The following is a 21,095-nucleotide window of genomic DNA, read 5'->3' on the forward strand; positions in this document are numbered from 1 at the left end:
GATTAACACTCAAGGTCACATCCCCATGTGACTAACACCCAAAGAGTTTACTAGAGTCAATAATCTAGTTCACATTACCATGTGATTAACACTCGATGAGTTCTGGGTTTGATCATGTTATGCTTGTGAGAGAGGTTTTAGTCAACGGGTCTGAACCTTTCAGATCCGTGTGTGCTTTACAAATCTCTATGTCATCTCCTAGATGTAGCTACCATGTTCTATTTGGAGCTATTCCAAATAACTGTTCTACTATACGAATCCAGTTTACTACTCAGAATAATCTGGATTAGTGTCAAAGTTTGCATCGGCGTAACCCTTTACGACGAACTCTTTTATCACCTCCATAATCGAGAAAATTCCTTAGTCCACTAGTTACTAAGGATAACTTTGACCGTTGTCCTGTGATCCATTCTTAGATCACTCTTGTACCCCTTGACCGACTCATGGCAAGGCACATTTCAGGTGCGGTACACAGCATAGCATACTGTAGAGAGCCTATGATAAAAGCATAGGGGACGACCTTCGTCCTTCCTCTTTCTTCTGCCGTGGTCGAGCTTTAAGTCTTAACTTCATATCTTACAACTCAGGCAAGAACTCTTTCTTTGACTGATCCATCTTGAACACCTTCAAGATCATGTCAAGGTATGTGCTCATTTGAAAGTACCATTAAGAATTTTGATCTATCCTTATAGATCTTGATGCTCAATGTTCAAGTAGCTTAATCCAGGCTTTCCATTGAAAAACACTTTCCAAATAACCCTATATGCTTTCCAGAAATTCTACGTCATTTCTGATCAACAATATGTCAACAACATATATTCATCAGAAATTCTATAGTGCTCCCACTCACTTCTTTGGAAATACAAGTTTCTCATAAACTTTGTATACACCCAAAATCTTTGATCATCTCATCAAAGCATACATTCCAACTCCGAGATGCTTACTCCAGTCCTCAGAAGGATTGCTGGAGCTTTGCATACTTATTAGCATCTTTCAGGATTGACAAAACCTTCCGGTTGTATCACATACAACCTTTCCTCAAGAAAATCGTCGAGGAAACAATGTTTTGACATCCTATCTGCAAGATTTCATAAATAATGCAGTAATCGCTAATATAATTCCAACAGACTCTTAGCATCGCTACGAGTGAGAAAGTCTCATCGTAGTCAACTCTTTGAACTTGTCGGAAAACATCTTAACGACAAGTCGAGCTTTCTTAATGGTGACATTTACCATCATTGTCCGTCTTCCTTTTAAAATCCATCTGCACTCAACAGCCTTATGACCATCGAGCTGTTCTTCCAAAGTCTACGCTTTGTTTTCATACATGGATCCTCTCTCGAATTTTATGGCCTCGAGCCTTTTATCGGAATCCAGGCCCACCATCGCTTCTCCATGGCTCGTAGGTTCATTGTTGTCTAGCAACATGACTTCCAAGACAGGATTACGTACCACTCTGAAGTAGTACGCATCCTTGTCATCCCACGAGGTTTGGTAGTGACTTGATCCGAAGTTTCATGATCATTATCATAAGCTTCCACTTCAATTGGTGTAGGTGCCACAGGAACAACTTCCTGTGCCCTGCCAGACACTAGTTGAAGAGACGGTTTAATAACCTCATCAAGTCTCCACCATCCTCCCACTCAATTCTTTCGAGAGAAACTTTTCCTTGAGAAAGGACCCGATTCTAGAAACAATCCCTTATTACTTTCGGATCTGAGACAGGAGGTATACCCAACTGTTTTGGGTGTCCTATGAAGATGCATTTATCCGCTTTGGGTTCGAGTTTATCAGCCTGAAACTTTTCCACATAAGCGTCGCAGCCCCAAACTTTTAAGAAATGACAGCTTAGGTTTCTCTAAACCATAGTTCATACGGTGTCATATCATCGGAATTACGTGGTGCCCTATTTAAAGTGAATGTGGTTGTCTCTAATGCCTAACCCATAAATTATCATGGTAATTCGATAAGAGACATCATGGTATGCATCATATACAATAGGGTGCAGTTATGATGTTCGGACACACCATCACACTATGGTGTTCCAGGCTGTATTAGTTGTGAAACAATTTCCTCAATGTCTTAGTTCTGTGCCAAACTCGTAATTCAGATATTCATCTCTATGATCATATCATAGATATTTTATCCTCTTGTCACGACGATCTTTCAACTTCACCCTGAAATTACTTGAACCTTTCAATAATTCAGACTCGTGATTCATCAAGTAAATATACTCAACATCTACTCAAATCATCTGTGAAGTAAGAACATAACGATATCCACTACACGCCTCAGCACTCATTGGACTGCACACATCAAAATGTATTACTTCCAACAAGTTGCTTTCTAGTTCCATTTTACTGAAAACGAGGCTTTCAGTCATCTTACCCATGTGGTATGATTTGCATGTTTCAAGTGATTCAAAATCAAGTGAGTCCAAACGGTCCATTTGCATGGAGTTTCTTCATGCATATACACCAATAGACATGGTTCGCATGTCTCAAACTTTTCAAAAAACGAGTGAGCCCAAAGATCCATCAACATGGAGCTTCTTCATGCGTTTTATACCGATATGACTTACGTGGCAGTGCCACAAGTAGGTGGTACTATCATTACTATCTTTTGGCATGAACATGTGTATCACTACGATCGAGATTCAATAAACCATTCATTTCAGGTGTAAGACTATTGAAGGTATTATTCAAATAAACAGAGTAACCATTATTCTCTTTAAATGAATAACCGTATTGCGATAGACATAATCCAATCATGTCTATGCTCAACGCAAACACCAATCTCGATGGTAGAGGAAGCGTACGATATTTGATCAACCTTGGAAATACTTCCAACACATATCGTCATCTCACCTTTAGCTAGTCTCCGTTTATTCCGTAGCTTTTATTTCGAGTTACTAACACTTAGCAACCGAACCGGTATCTAATACCCTGGTGCTACTAGGAGTACTAGTAAAGTACACATTAACATAATACATCCAATATACTTCTATCAACCTTGCCAGCCTTCTTATCTACCAAGTATCTAGGGTAATTCTGCTCCAGTGGTTGTTCCCTTTATTACAGAAGCACTTAGTTTCGGGTTTGGGTTCAACCTTGGGTTTCTTCACCAGAGCAGCAGCTGAATTGCCGTTTCATGAAGTATCCCTTCTTGCCCTTGCCCTTCTTGAAACTAGTGGTTTCACCAACCATCAACAATTGATGCTCCTTCTTGATTTCTACTTTGGTGTCAAACATCGCGAATATCTCAAGGATCATCATATATGTCCCTGATATATTATAGTTCATCACGAAGCTCTATGTAACGCCCTCTATGCGGCTATAGCTCCCACGTGTCGAGGCACGACTTAGAGACATAACCGCATTGAAAGCAATGTCGCAAGTTAGGCAATCATTACAACATCCCATGTAAGGCATAATAAAAGGGGGAGAAACATAGTTGGCTTACACTCACCACGTCACATCAAAGTACATAAATAACATCCATCATACAAACACTCATGGCCCGGCTACGGCGCCAAAATGGAAAAGAACCCAACATGCGACAAGGTCCCAATCAAACCCCAACTAGGCACCACTACTGATCATCAGGAAAAGACACGTAGTATCGCTGAGAGTCTTCGTCGAACTCCCACTTGAGGTCGTACTCGTCACCTGGAGCGGAATCACCTGGACCTGCATCTGGAGTTGTAGTATCTATGAGCCACAGGGACTCAGCAATCTCGCACCCTCGCGATCAAGACTATTTAAGCTTATAGGAAGGGTAAGGCAAATGTAAGTGGAGCTGCAGCAAGCGACTAGCTATATGGTGGCTAACTTATTCGCAAAAGGGAGCGAGAAGAGGAGGCAAAGCACGAGTGAGAAGCTAGAGGAACAACCTGCGCAAGCATTACTCCAACACCGTGTCCACTTCCCGGACCCCGCCGAGAAGAGACCATCACGGTAACACACTCAGTTGATTCATTTTAATTAATTAAGGTTCAAGTTATCTACAACCGGACATTAACAAATTCCCATCTGCCCATAACCGCGGGCACGGCTTTCGAAAGTTCAATCCCTGCAGGGGAGTCCCAACTTAGCCCATGACAAGCTCTCACGGTCAACGAAGGAATAGACCTCCTCCCAAGATGTTCCGATCAGACTCGGTATCTCGGTAACTCAAGACACTTCGACGGGTTAAAACAAATCCAGCAACACCGCCCGAATGTGCCGACAAATCCCGATAGGAGCTGCACATATCTCTTTCTCAGGGCACACTCAGATGAACACTACATACAACTAAAACCAACCCTCAAGTTGCCCCGAGGTGGCGCTGCAAGTGGCTCTATTTGGACCAACACTCAAAGGAGCACTGGCCCTGGGGGGTTTAAAAATAAGATGACCCGCGGGCTCCGGAAACCCGAGGGAAAAGAGGCTAGGTGGCAAATGGTAAGACCAAGGTTGGGCATTGCTGGAAAAGCTTTAATCAAGGCGAACTATCAAGGGGTTCCCATTATAACCCAACCGCGTAAGGAACGCAAAATCCGGAAACAAAACACCGATATGACGGAAACTAGGGCGGCAAGAATGGAACAAAACACTAGGCGAGAGGCCGAGCCTTCCACCCTTTACCAAGTATATAGATGCATTAAGATAACATGGCAATATAATGATATCCCAACAAGTAAATAAAAGATGTTCCAACAAGGAACGGCCTCCAATCTTCTCCTGCAACTAGCAACGCTATAAGAGGGGCTGAGCAAAGCGGTAACGTAGCCAATCAACGGTTTGCTAGGACAAGGTGGGTTAGAGGTTCAACATGGAAATTGGGAGGCTGACAAGCAAAAGGTAGGCATCGTAGCATTGGCATAGCAAAAGAGCGAGCAAACTAGCATAGCAAAGATAGTAGTGATTTCGAGGGTATGATCATCTTGCCTGCACAGTTGTCAGAATTGACTGGATCCTCACAAGCAAACTCAACGGGCTCCTCGGTAGCGAACTCGTCTCCCGGCTCTACCCAAACAAGACAAACAAGCAACAAGGATACAATCAACCACGTGCAAGACCAAGCAATAAGATGAAATGATGATATGCTATGCGGGATGCGATGCGGGATGCAAAAATGCAAGATATGACAGGAAATGCATGAACCTGGCCCCAACTTGGAATTCCAAGTGTGCCACTGGATAGAGGGGATGAGATCGCTTGAAAACGATATAAAGATCATTGGAATCGGAGTTACGGTTTGGAAAAGGCAAGCGTTTTAAGATGACACCGGTCTGCGATTTACAGCAAGTAGGCATCTAAATGCAACGAAATGAACTTGCTACAGCCACCAAACATGACAAAAAAAATACATGGCAGGGATGCCCACAAGATGCTTAACAAAAGACTAGCACTGAGCCACGGCCAATTCATCCATTATGAGGTTCAAACAAGCATGGCAAAAACGCAAATGCAAAACAGATTCCAGACTTTGTGAAATTAACACTTGTCTGAAATTTCAGATCACGAAGCCCTCTTCGGAGCAGCAAAACAACATGATACATGACCTGATTAAGACAAGTAAGAACATGGCATGGAGCTACTCAACAAGATTAACAAAAGTCCCAAAGTGACCTGGGGCCAAAAGGGAACAAAAAATATATTAACGGGCACACGAACATAGCAAAAACATAATCAGTTTTCAGACTTAGTGAAAACTGAGACATGCTGAAATATAACTCACGAAGGCATGTAAACGAGCTCGATGCACTCACTACGGTGCAAGTCATGGCAAGGCAAGAATACATCCATTAAGAAGGCACAAAATGCTATCTAGACATGGCAAGAACAATGGAATAGCATGCAGGGATCAACTACAATAGCAATGGCAAAATCGCAAATGAGTTGACGATCTGCCCAGATTCACAACGAAGCAAAAGTAGAACTCGATTGACTCAAGCTAGGGTGCTCCATAATTGCAAACAAAGACATGAATGGATAGAGCATAACATGGTTAACAAAACTCCTTTACTGATCATCCTCAAAAGAGGCACGGATCACTAGGAAACAAGCTGAACATATGGCATCATGAACTAAAATATCCCAGACTTAGTGAAAACAACCAAGTCCCTGAAAACAGATTTACCGGGTGCCTCACTTTGCAAGCTTGCACAAGTCACCACACACATCCTAAAAATGCATGGGTTGCACCTCTGGAAAGAAGACAAAATGCTTAACAAAACATATGAAGGACTCACAGGCATATCATGCACACAATAATCATGGCAAAAATGACAAAAGTCTAAGATGAACTAGCAGATCTGACAATTAACTCATGAAGCCTCCTTCTAACAGCATTTTGGGCATCAAGATGAAATCAAATAAAAATAATGCAATGGAATGAAATGATGTACTTGTCGAGGCAAACATTTTGATATATTATATGCCCAAATCGGAGCTATGGATGCAAAGTTACGGCAGGTCAAAGTAGGCACAAAAATTAGGGTTCGGGAGCGAAAAGTCAACCGAGATATTTTGGATCTGAGATCTGCACGCTTCACGAGGAGATCGCCGGAGTTCGTCAACGTGGTGGCCGGAGCTGTTCACGTCGCCGGAGAGGAAGGAGAGGGCCGGGGCTTGGCCGGCCGGTGTGGGGGCTCGCCGGGGCGGTGGCTTCGAGGCGGTGGTGGCGGTGCACGGCGGCGGGGCGCGGCGCCGGCGTGACGGCGGCGAGCGGTGGCGGATGCGGCGGCCGGCGTCGAACTTGGTCGTGGGCGGCGGCGGTCTTCGCGGCGGAGGAGGCGGCGATGTGGCGGCAGGGTCGCCCTGGCGCGGCGCGGCGGCGGATGGGCCTCGGGGGCTCGGATCGGGCCTCCCGGGCCGGCGGCGAAGCGGTCCCGCGGTGCTGACGTGGCGGCGGCGGGTGCGGCGATTTTTGTCCGGTCGGGTCGGACGTGTCTGGCTCGGCGCGGAGATCTTTTTTTTTAGGGTTGGACGGGGAGAGATCCGAGATCCGAAAAACGGGGGGCTATTTATAGGCATAAGTGGAGCTAGGAGAGTCCAAATGAGGTGCGGTTTTCGGCCACGCGATCGTGATCGAACGCTCTAGACGATGGAGCAGAGTTTGGTGGGTTTTGGGCCAAATTGGAGGGGTGTTGGGCTGCAACACACACGAGGCCTTTTCGGTCCCTCGGTTAACCGTTGGAGTATCAAACGAAGTCCAAATGGTACGAAACTTGACAGGCGGTCTACCGGTAGTAAACCAAGGCCGCTCGGCAAGTCTCGGTCTAATCCGGAAATGTTTAATCCCCCCACACAAAAGAAAGCTAGAAATGACCACCGGAGGAGAACGAAGCGCCGGAATGCAAAACGGACAACGGGGAGAATGCTCGAATGCATGAGATGAACACGTATGCAAATGCAATGCACATGATGAAACGATATGAGATGCATGACAAAGAAAACAACACACGGAGACAAAGACACGAACCCGAGAAATAAATATAACGTAACACCGAAAACGGCAAGAGTTGGAGTACAAATAGGGAAAGTTACATCCGGGGTGTTACACTCTAGCAGCTTGGTGGCAATGACTTTGGAGAAACATCACTGTCTCATCTGGAAGATCAACTCCCACTCGATTCAAATGATTGATGTACTCAGAAAATCTGAGCACAAGCTCAACAATTGAGCTTTTCTCCCTTAGTTTGCAGGCTAAGAAAATCGCCGGAGGTCTTATACCTCTTGACGTGGGCACGAGCCTGAATTCCAATTTCAGCCCTCGAAACATCTCATATGTTTCGCGACGTTTCAAAAACCGTCTTCGGTGCCTCAACTCTAAACCGTTTAACTGAACTATCACGTAGTTATCAAAACGTGTATGTCAGATGTTCGCAACATCCACAGACGACGTTCGAGGTTCAGCACACTGAGCGGTGCATTAAGGACATAAGCCTTCTATGAAGCAATGAGGACAATCCTCGGTTTACGGACCTAGTCCGCATAATTGCTACTATCAACTTTCAACTAAATTTTCTCTAGGAACATATCTAAACAGTAGAACTGAAGCGCGAGCTACGACATAATTTGCAAAGATCTTTTGACTATGTTTAGGATAATTAAATCTTATGAACTCCCACTCAGATAGACATCCCTCTAGTCATCTAAGTGATTACATGATCCGAGTCAACTAGGCCGTGTCCGATCATCACGTGAGACGGACTAGTCAACATCGGTGAACATCTTCATGTTGATCGTATCTACCATACGACTCATGCTCGACCTTTCGGTCTTCTGTGTTCCGAGGCCATGTCTGTACACATGCTAGGCTCGTCAAGTCAACCTAAGTGTTTCGCGTGTGTAAATCTGTCTTACACCCGTTGTATGTGAACGTTAGAATCTAATACCCGATCATCACGTGGTGCTTCGAAACAACGAACTGTCGCAACGGTGCACAGTTAGGGGGAACACTTTCTTGAAATTATTATGAGGGATCATCTTATTTACTACCGTCGTTCTAAGTAAACAAGATGCATAAACATGATAAACATCACATGCAATCAAATAGTGACATGATATGGCCATCATCACTTTGCTCCTCTTGATCTTCATCTTCGGGGCTCCATGATCATCATCGTCACCGGCATGACACCATGATCTCCATCATCATGATCTCTATCATTGTGTCTTCATGAAGTTGTCTCGTCAACTATTACTTCTACTACTACAGCTAACGGTTAGCAATAAAGTAAAGTAATTACATGACGTTTATGTTGACACGCAGGTCATAAATAAATTAAGACAACTCCTATGACTCATGCCGGTTGTCATACTCATCGACATGCAAGTCATGATTCCTATTACAAGAACATGATCAATCTCATACATCACATATATCATTCATCACATCCTTTGGCCATATCACATCACATAGCATACCCTGCAAAAACAAGTTAGACGTCCTCTAATTGTTGTTTGCATGTTTTACGTGGCTGCTATGGGTTTCTAGCAAGAACGTTTCTTACCTACGCAAAGACCACAACGTGATATGCCAATTCTATTTACCCTTCATAAGGACCCTTTTCATCGAATCCGATCCGACTAAAGTGGGAGAGACAGACACCCGCTAGCCACCTTATGCAACTAGTGCATGTCAGTCGGTGGAACCAGTCTCACATAAGAGTACGTGTAAGGTCGGTCCGGGCCGCTTCATCCCACAATGCCACCGAATCAAGATTGGACTAGTAACGGTAAGCATATTGAACAAAATCAACGCCCACAACTACTTTGTGTTCTACTCGTGCATAGAAACTACGCATAGACCTAGCTCTGATACCACTGTTGGGGAACGTAGCAGAAATTCAAAATTTTCCTACGTGTCACCAAGATCTATCTATGGAGAAACCAGCAACGAGAGGAGGGAGAGTGCATCTACATACCCTTGTAGATCGCTAAGCGGAAGCGTTCAAGAGAACGGGGTTGATGGAGTCGTACTCGTCGTGATCCAAATCACCGGAGATCCTAGTGCCGAACGGACGGCACCTCCGCGTTCAACACACGTACAGCCCGACGATGTCTCCCACGCCTTAATCCAGCAAGGAGAGAGGGAGAGGTTGAGGAAGAATCAATCCAGCAGCAGCACAACGGTGTGGTGGTGGTGGAGGAGCGTGGCAATCCTGCAGGGCTTCGCCAACCACCATGGGAGAGGAGAAGTACTTGGGAGAAGGGGAGGGCTGCACCAGAACATTGGTATGGCTGCCCTCCCACCCCCCACATATATATAGGGGCAAGGGAGAGAGGGGTGCACAGCCTTGGCCCTTCCTTCAAGGAAGGGTGCGGCCAGGGAGGAGTCCCTCCTCCCCAAGGCACCTAGGAGGTGCCTTCCCCCTTTAGGACTCTTCCTTCTTCTTATCTCTTGGCGCATGGGCCTCTTGGGGCTGGTGCCCTTGGCCCATGTAGGCCAAAGCGCACCCCCTACAGCCCATGTGGCCCCCCGGGGCAGGTGGCCCCACCCGGTGGACCCCCGGGACCTTTCCGGTGGTCCCGGTACAATACCGGTGACCCCGAAACTTGTCCGGTGACCAAAACAGGACTTCCCATATATAAATCTTTACCTCCGGACCATTCCGGAACTCCTCGTGACGTCCGGGATCTCATCCGGGACTCCGAACAACATTCGGTAACCACATACAAACTTCCTTTATAACCCTAGCGTCATCGAACCTTAAGTGTGTAGACCCTACGGGTTCGGGAGACATGCAGACATGACCGAGACATTCTCCGGTCAATAACCAACAGCGGGATCTGGATACCCATGTTGGCTCCCACATGTTCCATGATGATCTCATCGGATGAACCACGATGTCAAGGATTTAATCAATCCCGTATACAATTCCCTTGTCTATCGGTATGATACTTGCCCGAGATTCGATCGTCGGTATCCCGATACCTTGTTCAATCTCGTTACCGGCAAGTCTCTTTACTCGTTCCATAACACATCATCCCGTGATCAACTCCTTGATCACATTGTGCACATTATGATGATGTCCTACCGAGTGGGCCCAGAGATACCTCTCCGTCACACGGAGTGACAAATCCCAGTCTCGATTCGTGCCAACCCAACAGACACTTTCGGAGATACCTGTAGTGTACCTTTATAGCCACCCAGTTACGTTGTGACGTTTGGCACACTCAAAGCATTCCTACAGTATCCGGGAGTTGCACAATCTCATGGTCTAAGGAAATGATACTTGATATTAGAAAAGCTTTAGCATACGAACTACACGATCTAGTGCTATGCTTAGGATTGGGTCTTGTCCATCACATCATTCTCCTAATGATGTGATCCCGTTATCAACGATATCCAATGTCCATGGTCATGTCCATGGTCAGGAAACCGTAACCATCTATTGATCAACGAGCTAGTCAACTAGAGGCTTACTAGGGACATGGTGTTGTCTATGTATCCACACATGTATCTGAGTTTCCTATCAATACAATTATAGCATGGATAATAAACGATTATCATAAACAAGGAAATATAATAATAATCAATTTATTATTGCCTCTAGGGCATATTTCCAACAGGGGGGTGGTGCAATTTGGGGTGGGATGGGGTTGTTGGGTCCGACATGACGGCCGTGCCCGGGCGCCCCATATTTGGGCTGGATATGTGGATATGGAAGGTGCCGGTCTGCCCAGGCATTTGAGGACTGTTTGAAAGGCCCGTCTGGGTCAAAAAATTGTGACCGAGAAGCGACTGGACGGTCTGCCCGAGCGTATGAGGCGAGTTTAAAAGATCCGATTGTAGATGCTATAAGGAGTCGAGACAGCACATGTATGGTACAGTTTTACTAAGAAAGTATAAAATCATCAGTTGTGTGATTTAAAATGATATCACTACTCTATTTAGAAACACTTACACATTTGAAGAAACATCCGCGTATTAACGTGAGCCGCTATGTTATTTGTAAGAACGCCGTATAAGTATACATATAATGATTTTTCTAAAGGAGAATATATCCTCAGCCTCTTCATCTAGAAGATGCATGCAACTATTTTATTAATTATTCACAAAGACCTTATAAGGTAATATATCAGTATGCCTGAAGCCATCATCTTGACAACACACCCGTCGCTATCCCTATCCTTTTGATGAAGAGGTGCTAAATGTCCGGGCCTAATACCGAATAGACATCACACTAAAGCCTAACATTTAAAGCCGGATGCCCCAGCCAAGCCACAATGTCAGGACTGAGTCACACACCGGACTGGCGCACCCTCAGAGGCCACTGCCACGAGCAAGTACTGACACCAACCATGCGAGGCTTGTCGTCGTTGCTAATGCGACATCAGACAACGCCACCATCCTGTGCATGTCCATCCACACACACCCATCACCGAAACTCCGCAGCGCCATGCCGCCGTGATCCGCCATCGGCCTTGTGGTAGATGTAACACCGCTCCTCCTCTTGTCACCTCCAGCCAACACTTGCCCCAAAACGACGCCCCTAGGAGGAAAAACGATACTGAGAACGCCACCATCATCCGATCCGAGAGACCCAGATCTAGGGTTTCCCACGGAGCATCCCGAGCCTGATGACGCAAACTGCAATGACGATGCCTCGACAAGGAAACGACATCAAAGACGCCGCCATCGTCCGCCATGATCATAGTTGACGCGATTTTCATCGGCAGTTGCGCCACCGGGCGTGCGCCGCCGGCGACGTTGGTCCCTTCAACCGGAGCAAACTCCAAAATGATGCCCTGAAGAGGGACTACGATGCAAAAGCACCACCATCGCTCGATCCCAAGAAGATCTAGGGTTTTCCCTGAAGTTGCCCGCGCTGTCAAGAACCATACAAGGGTAGAATCCCACAGATCGCCCAGATGCCGACGTGTCGCAACCACCACCGCGCCGATCGCGGCCCGGAGCCCAAGCCCACGCCAGGGCCCAGATCTGGCCGTGTCACCGTCGATCCAGACACGCCGCTGCCGTCTCTGGCGACCGCGACACCCCAGACCTTGAAGCCGCCTACCGCGAAGATACGGGATCTCCGGAGCGCCGCCACCACCCGCCGTGAAGCCCGGCCGCACGCCACACTTCGACCCGAGGGCGCCGGCCCGCGCTAGCCCCTCAGAAGCGGGAGGGCCCCGAGTCCCCGCCGCCATCGGAGACAACAAGGCTTCACCTGGTCGCGCCCCCGAGCGGCGGCGAGGGAGGAGGAGGAAGAGAGGGAAAGGCGGGCCGACGAGAACGGTCTAGTATGACATTTTCAAGCAAAGAACAGAGGCTGTCAACACATACACGGTCACCCAGGTTGAGCACTTGATTTTATCCCAGCCCACCTGACTTCTCTTCCCTAAGTATCTGCATTTCTTGTCAAACGTGGACCTTGCGGATCAAGACAGTGATTTTGCAGATAGAAATTAGCGCGGTGGCGTCCGAGGCATGATTCCATTTCTTGTCAAACACGGTCCATGAGTAGTACTCTCTCTTTCTCTAAACAAATACTCCCTCCGGTCCTTTTTACTTCGCGTATTAAAGTTGGGTCACGTTAAACTTTACAAACTTTGATCAAATATATATTAGAAAATATCAACATCTACCGTATTGAATATACATTCCATGAAACTACATTTCGTAATGAATCTAACAATATTGATTTGGCATTGTTAATGTTTATACTTTTTTCTATAAATTTGGTCAAAGTAGAGATGCTCTGACTTCAGACAAAACTTATATGCAGACTAAAAAGGACTGGAGGGAGTATAAGATTTTAGTGATTTAAAACGTCTTATATTTGTTTACAAAGATATAGTATTTTTTTTCCTTCGTTACCGGGAACATCAAATAGGGTAACATCAATTTTTTTTGCAGGGTAGGGTAACATCAAATTGCATTAAGCAAATGCAGAAGAACGCTTGATAGTACTCCACGAGTAACATGATAGTCGAGGTAGCTAGGTATAACTGAAGAGGTGCTACACGAGTGAATAAATTAGTAGCCTCCGAGAGCTGATGATTTAAAGCAACCCGAAACAAAATATCCCCTAATTTAAACAACAAACATCAGACACACACGCGCTGGCTACGATTTCAACGATTTCCACTCCTTATGGATCACCAGCCAACGGCTATTTAAAATACCAAGCCGGGTTCATCCGCAACTAGTTCCAGTTAGCGCACTCGTTCCGCCCGTTTTCCTCATCATTTTCTTTGTTAATTGCCTGTTTTTCATGTGTTTTGTTGTAGTCTCTTGCCGCCTATTGTCGCCGGTGTACGCTTACTAACTTTTGCCACGCCGACATGCATATGCCGTTTTGCTTTTGAAAATATGCAGCTTGGAGTAGCTGCTGGAGTCTAAGTCTAGTTCATCGAAGCAGAGGATAGAAGTCAACATATAGCCGCCGTGCACGTGTGTAGCAGGACTACCATGGCCCATGCATAGAGATGAAATAAGTGATTCTTCAGTTCAAAAATTCGGATCCGATTGCAAAAGGCAAAAGAGCGACTATTTTAAAAGTCGGCCGCATCATTGACACTTTATCCAATAAGCACTTTATTCAATTTAATCAACATGATAATAACCATTTCAGTTTAGAAATAGCAATCCCTTTCCTACATAATGCTTCCCAAGGCAAGGACGGAAGCTATGGCATCTCATAGAAGAAGATAGTTGTCCGATTAATTGAGGAAAACCAAATGAAAAACAAGTACATGAAGTATACACAAATAAAACTACCGCTAGGGGGTAGGGTTTAGACGATCACCTCTCATAATATCAAGAATCATCGTCTAAGCCAGACACAAAAAGTGAATGTCGCCGTAGGGATCATGCTATAGGTTCTCCAACTTGCACCAGTCAGAGTCTGGACAAAAATTAAACCATTGTATATTTTAAATTTTTGCTCAACTTGACAAACTTGTAGATAAATACTCCATCCGTAAACAAATATGAGAGCATTTAGATCACTATTTACTGATCTAAACACTCTTATATTTCTTTACGGAGGGAGTCTTAGAAGATTTTCTTTATCAGAAATGAAGAATGACTCCAATCTTCTGAGTCAATTGTAACATAACATTAATTAATGTCGAAATAAAGGTCTTACAAAAAATAAAGAAAAAAAATCGAAGACCCTCTCCATAGGATATGCCTTACAACATCTCCAAACTCGTACCACACAACCTATGAGAGATATGTCAATTAATAAAGGGCATAACAATAAGATACCGCCGCTGGCACATCAATGTTGGATGGTCCAACCAGATGACAGGCCAGGAGCTATCACTCCGGAAGCATATCGTCGAACCATCAACAAGGGGAAGATCTATATGTTCAATGTTGGTGATTACATGAACCTTCCCGAAGTGATAAAATTACGGGAAAAAAAAGAACAGATGCAAAACTTCCTGCATAATGATGGCACAAAAAATGGTGCAGTCAGGGGAGTCATGTGAGTCCCACACGACCCACGAGCAACGTGGCCTAGCCGCATGGGCCCCTCACAATTTTTGTCTACTTTCAGATTTTTGCAGAATCATACATCTCCAGCAATTAATGAAATAGTGTTGATGCGTCATATTTCAGCATCCAAAATAGTCTCTCCCAAAAGATAGCTCTCCCAAAAGATAGCTCCTGTCGGGGCTCTGGTATCGGGGGTACCCAAACCCGTCTGCCTGCAGCCCATCGCGTGGCATCATCAAAGGCCCAGTGCGGCCTAGCGCCAAGACCTCTCGAGCAAGACCCTCGCGAGGGCCCTCGCCTCGCGAGGTGAACTACATCAAGGCCTCCTGAGGGCCTCCCGCAAGGCAGTCTCCCGAGGCCGCCTCACAAGGCCCCTCGCGGGGCGGATACTTCTAGGCTCGCCATCCAACCTCACGAGGCGTGTGATGATGTGAGCCGTGACGAGCGGAGCCAGGAGAGCGCCAGCGGGCGCAGACAAGGACACTTTCCTGTTTGGTGCTAAGGAGGCAAGGACGTAAGCGGGTTCCCAAGGAATCTCCCAAAGGTTGCCATTCCGGTGCAACGAGACCAAGAGTACGGACTCGTCAGGATGGAGGTCGTCACCGAGCCCACCTGCGCGTCATGACCAGAAGCTTTGCAGGCGAAGATCACCTTTAGTCAGGATAGGGTGTACTACTGTCCCTCTTTAAAATTGGCCGATGTGGTATCCCTTCCTGCCTAGAGCCTTGGGAAAAGAGGACCGGCCAGTATAAGTATAGGCTAGCCTCCCCTGTAGAGAGGGGTCGAGTCCACCGAATCCATTCACCCTCCGAGCCCTCATGAGGCAGCTCACCCTTGTACTAGTTCATACTCATCCTCCTCATGAGGCAATCCCCCACAAAGTAGGAGTAGGGTTTTACACCGCAAGGTGGCCCGAACCTACGTAAATCATCGTGTTCCTTCCTCTCCCGCTCGCTCGAGCATGACGGAGCATCGCCGTGTGGCAGTGAGCAGCGAAGCATAGCCCAGCGAAGTACTTCGTGCACACCCCAGAGTTCGAACCTTGTTTTGGGTCCGCGGAGCCCCGATTCCGACAGCTCCAATCTGCGGAGAGACTCCCGTTCTCCACCACCATAGCCAACAAAAACCGAAGAGGAAACACCTCTACTCTCCCCGGCGGTGCCGAAACACTTTCAGGAGCACCAACATCATCACCATCATCCCCATTGCTTTCATCGCATCTTCCTCATCTATCTGTCGCATCTCCATCACAAAACATATGCAATCCTTTGGAAAACATGATGTCTTATCATATGAAATGTTTCCCCATAATTTTTTACGTCTTTACATCTATGTTTGAGTAGTTATTTGTTCTACGACATTGCCAAAGTAGTATGAAGATTGGTTGCACATATGTATGCTAATTTCTATGTTATAGTTTTTGTCTTTTGTACAAGTGTATGCGTATATTGGGGGAACAAATAGAGATTGCAATGTTTTATGATAAATGATGGAGGGAATACATGAGTGATAGAACCAAATCCCATGAGTATTGAGTTATATCATACAGTGGCATGGCAACCTTAGATATTAAACCTGCATTGAGTTTACAATAACAATTTGCAATTATTTGCGGATTTCTCCTTGGGACTTCAATCATAAGTACAGCGAGTCAATGGTTTTACAACCTATATGCTTAGGCTTCGTCCTAGAAATAAACACAAGCTTAACTTCTGGGGGGAAATACGAAGTCCATCTCACCTAATTCCTTGTCTACCCATGTTGTGATAGTATCTTGAGGAGACATTGGAGAGAACTCACATAGGTAGAACACCGAAATGCATCTTAGGCATACCCTCTAAACTTTGACCACAATTTATACGAAAGAAAACCACTTTATCAAAAGAAACTTGTGAATGATCTAAGTGTTATCTAGTTCTCAATAGAGTCCAGCATAGTAGCTTTCCAAAAAAATACATTTGCAACGAGACCAATAAAAAACTTGTGTAGTACTCAAGGCAACACTACATCTCTAGGCTCTTAAGAACCATGGGAAGCCCAAACTTGGGTCGCACCGTGATCACATCCATCGGGGCATGGACGTACTTAGGGGATAGGGAGAATGAGAACCTCTGAAGAATCATGGCGATCACGGCCTTGGCCTCAATCATAGCAAAGTTTTTCCCTATGCAAGACCTAGGCCCACTGGAGAAAGACAACAATGCATTGGGGTGCTTTCCGGCTCGTGTCACTCCATTCTCGAATCTCATAGGCTTGAATTCATTGGCGTCCTCCCCCCAGACCACCTTGTCACGATGTATCGTTGCGATGGGGATTGTGAGCACTGTGCCTTCGGGCACTTTGATGCCACCGACCTCGAGATCTGAACCAGCCTTTCTCTGAATGACAGCTACAGGGCCATACAACCTAAGAGTTTCCAGCAAGAACATGTTGACCAACTGCAGTTTGTTGAGCATGTCTCCGGTGGGAGCCCCATTGCCACACTCTCTCAGCACCTCCTCTCTGAGCTTCTCCTGCCACTCTGGGTGTGTGCTCAACAAGAACATGGTCCATGTGAGCAGGTGTGAGCTGGTGTCATGCCCTGCGAAGAAGAAGGTCTTGCACTCATCTATGATCTCGTCCATGCTCAAAATAGGATTTTGCCCATGCTCTGGTGCGCACGCCTCCAACATGAGCCCGAGCAGATCGTTGCCGTTTTTTAGAAAAGGAGGATGACCCCCGGCCTCTGCATCTGGGCGATGCATACGGCCACTTTATTAATTATTCTCACAAGACCTTACAAAGTAATACAACAGCAAGACTAAAGCCACCGTCTAAGAAACAACTGTCGCTACGCATATCCAAATGATGAAGGGGCGCTGATAGTCTGGGCCTAATACCAAACAGACATCGCAGCCAAACCTAAACATCTAAGACCTGAGGTCCCAACCAGGACGCCTGCCTGGTATGGGGCACCTACCAGTCCGGCGCACTTCTCAACCAGGACGCCTGCCGGGTATGAGGCCGCCGCAGCCACCTGCCACGAGTCCATCTTTAGAGCTGTACTGTTGCATCTACCATGCCAGATCTCTCTGCCATCGACGTCACCACGACGCCAGACAGCGTCGTCCTCCTGCGCGAGTCCATCCTCCCACATCGAACTCCGAATCTGCACTGCGCCACGCCGTCAAGATCCGTCGCCATCAATGTATGGATGAAGCACCGCTCCACCAAAGAAACCGTCCGCTGGTCCCGCGAAGCAAGGCGCAGCACCAAGTAGAAGGCCGAAGCGCACCGCCACCATGCCACCAGCAGCCCCGCCACCAAGAGTTGTTCCCAGCCGCCGCCTTCAAGAAGGAGCACGACACCAGGGTGCCGTCGACGCCCAGACCAGGGGAACAAAAGCTTTCGCCATAGCTCGAGGAGGAGGCGGAAGGGAGAGGATCCACCCCAAAGCCTTCAGGAAGGGGATCGGCGCCAAAGGCGTCGACTTTGGGGAGGCTGCCGCGCCAGCCAGGGGTTTCCCCCAGAACCTCACCCGCATGCCAGATCCGCCAGGCCGGCCATAGGGGACGCCGAAGCCGCCGCCAAGGACCGGCGCCAGCACGGATCGGGACAGATCGAAGCAGAGGCGGATCTTCTACATGGAGCCATGACGGATTGCGAGGAACCGCCACTGCGCCAGCGTCCGCAGCCCCCACGCCGCCCGCGCGGCCGTGGGAGGCTGCCCACCAGAGCCCGCCGACACAGCCCGCCGGCTGCACCGCGCCCATCCCGCCGCCACCATCATTGGGGCCGAGAACCCGCGCCTCGGAGGCCCTCAGGCGGCGGCGGAGGGAAGGGAGGCCAGGGGGAGGCGCGGCGGCGGCGCTAGGGAGTGCCACCACCACACCAGATCCACCTTCCTCGCCGCCAACAGAAGCCGGCGGGCCAGATCGGGCGCGGACCAAATCTGGCGCCCAAGCACCTGCACGCCTACGCCGCAGCCGCGGCCGGCCAAGCTCCAGGCCACCACGCCACCCACCACCAGAAGCAGGAGTGGGGCTGCCACCCCACCCCGACGCGCCGAGAGTACAGGAGACTCGCCGGCGCCGCCGCACCGGCCGGACGGCCGAAAAAACCGCCAGCCAAGGAGGCGCTGCAAGGGCTGATGGTGGAGGAGCGCGAGACGGAGCAGAGGGCCGCCGGGGAGCGCCGCGACGGCCGCAGCGCCGGAGGCTGAGCCTCCCCCACCTGGAGCCCTCGCCGTCGGGAACAACGCCGCGCGCGCGAGCGGGAAGCCCCGCCGCCGCCGTCCGCCGCGCGGGCTTCGCCCGGCAGTTTCCTCCGGCGGCGGCGCAGCAGGGGGAGCCGGGGAGAGGGGGTGGCGGCGCAGCGGGCTAGGGTTCCCCCGAGTCGCCTCCTAGGCGACGCGGGGGCCAAGCTATCTTTGTTCTCAAGGCGGGTTTTGATGATGTTCATGAGCATGCTCCTCACCTCCTTGTCAAGCTTCCATATCTTGAGGTTCTTTTCAGTTGGAAGGTACCTGATAAATTCCACAAACACACATAGATTAATTTCTGCTTGGTAAAAATGTAGGTTGTGAGTTGATTCAGACCAATAATGGTGCAAGAAGAAGAACAAGATGCATTTACCTGAATGCTGGGATTTGGATGTTGAATACGGTGGAGTAGGCAAGAAACTGGAGCTCCCTCTGCGCGAGGAAGACCTTTTTCCCTTGTTCGTAGCTGCTACCGAATGCCGTGTGAGAGATGACATCCGCGGTTAGCTCCTCAAACTGGTGGCCCAGATCAATCTCCACGCTGCCGCCCTTGTCCATCTTTGCCTTCCACACCGATATCATTGACCCAGCACAGTCGGACATGGTCACCGTCATCATCTAGCATAGAAATAAGAAAAAAAATTAGTATGGTCCCAAGCAATTTTAGCCGTCTATGTTCTTAGATCCAAGGGACATATACGGCAATAAGTTACTAGTATTTTGCTTTTGAAAAGGCACCGATTTCAGCGTATTTTTTGTTTTGGAAAAGGTAAACTAATATAATACCCTTGATCTCGTGAATAACGTGTCTTTTAGGTTTAGGAAAGAAAATAATCTACATTACTAGTTTCCTTTTGTATGGCACGGTGCATTAACTGGATAATTGTCAGCGCAATGAATAGTACAGTTAAAAAACAAAACACACATCACGCACCTTGAGCTTGTCCATGTTGAAGGCAGGGTGGACGACCTTGCGGTGGCGCTTCCAGTCGTCGCCGTTGGTGAGCACGAGCCCCTTGCCGAGCAGCCGGGCGATGTGCGGGTTGCCGATGTTCTTGGGGTACATCCCGCTGCGGTCGGAGAGCACCTGCTTCACCGTGTTCACGTCGGCCACGCACAGGGTCGGCCTGGCTCCGAACCAGTACAAGAACGTGCGCCCTGCAAGCAGGAAATGGCGTGAGATCACGAGCTAGATCTGATCTGCTAGAGGAGAGGAGTTTACAGGCTCGGCTTCGTAGTTCGTACCGTGGATGGGGATCCATTTGCGGAAGTGCGGCTGCACCCTGGGGACGAAGTCGTGGGAGCCGACGTCGAGCACGGCGCCGGCGGTGCCGGCGAGGAGCCGCTTGATCTCGCCGAGGTTGCCGGCGAAGAACTTGTAGGCCGGCCCGCCCACGCCCTGCGCGCGGAGCTGCCGGGTGATGGCGCGCGGCCGCCACACGAGGTACACCAGCGCGTTGAACGCCCACGAGGCCAGTACCGCCGCCGCGGCCGCCGCCACCATCCAGAGGAGACCCATGTCGTCGGGAGCTTTGCCCCTACGTACGGTTGCGGAGAAGATATCAGCGACCTGGGAGATGCCTCTGCTGTTTGAGTTCGTTGAGAGAGACTGGGAGATGTGTGCTTCTGTTGTGAAAGACTCGGGTCGGGTAGGCGGATGATTTATAGCAGGTTCGTGGGCTGCGCTTTGACCATGGATTCGGGACCGCGCCATCCTAAAGGGACGTCTGAATTGGCCCGAATCTATTCCTTTGGGGCGCCGATGGGTACGTCCGTGTCCGGCTGTGTTCATTGGATTGTGCGTGCGTCCATCCCGCGGCCGCACCCCAAATCGTGTCCGGGGTGAATGGGATTAAAAATAATAATTAAATAACTAAAAAAGCAAATAAACGCATTTAAAAAAACATAA

General features: G+C 48.2%; 1 protein-coding gene across 1 annotated transcript; it reads right to left on the minus strand.

Moving 5' to 3' along the window:
* Nucleotides 1-16,562: 16,562 nt before the first annotated feature.
* On the minus strand, nt 16,563-20,803 carry LOC125536106 (cytochrome P450 709B1-like). The gene is made up of 5 exons (XM_048699242.1): nt 20,432-20,803; nt 20,121-20,344; nt 19,560-19,804; nt 19,350-19,450; nt 16,563-17,671 (listed from the first exon to the last, which is right to left on the minus strand). The coding sequence occupies exons 1-5, from the start codon at nt 20,703-20,705 to the stop codon at nt 16,950-16,952; spliced, it is 1,566 nt and encodes a 521-aa protein (XP_048555199.1). The 5' UTR covers nt 20,706-20,803; the 3' UTR covers nt 16,563-16,949.
* Between the last annotated feature and the right edge of the window lie 292 nt (nt 20,804-21,095).

This window comes from Triticum urartu, chromosome 2 (assembly GCF_003073215.2).
Source record: "Triticum urartu cultivar G1812 chromosome 2, Tu2.1, whole genome shotgun sequence".
NCBI lineage: Eukaryota > Viridiplantae > Streptophyta > Magnoliopsida > Poales > Poaceae > Triticum > Triticum urartu.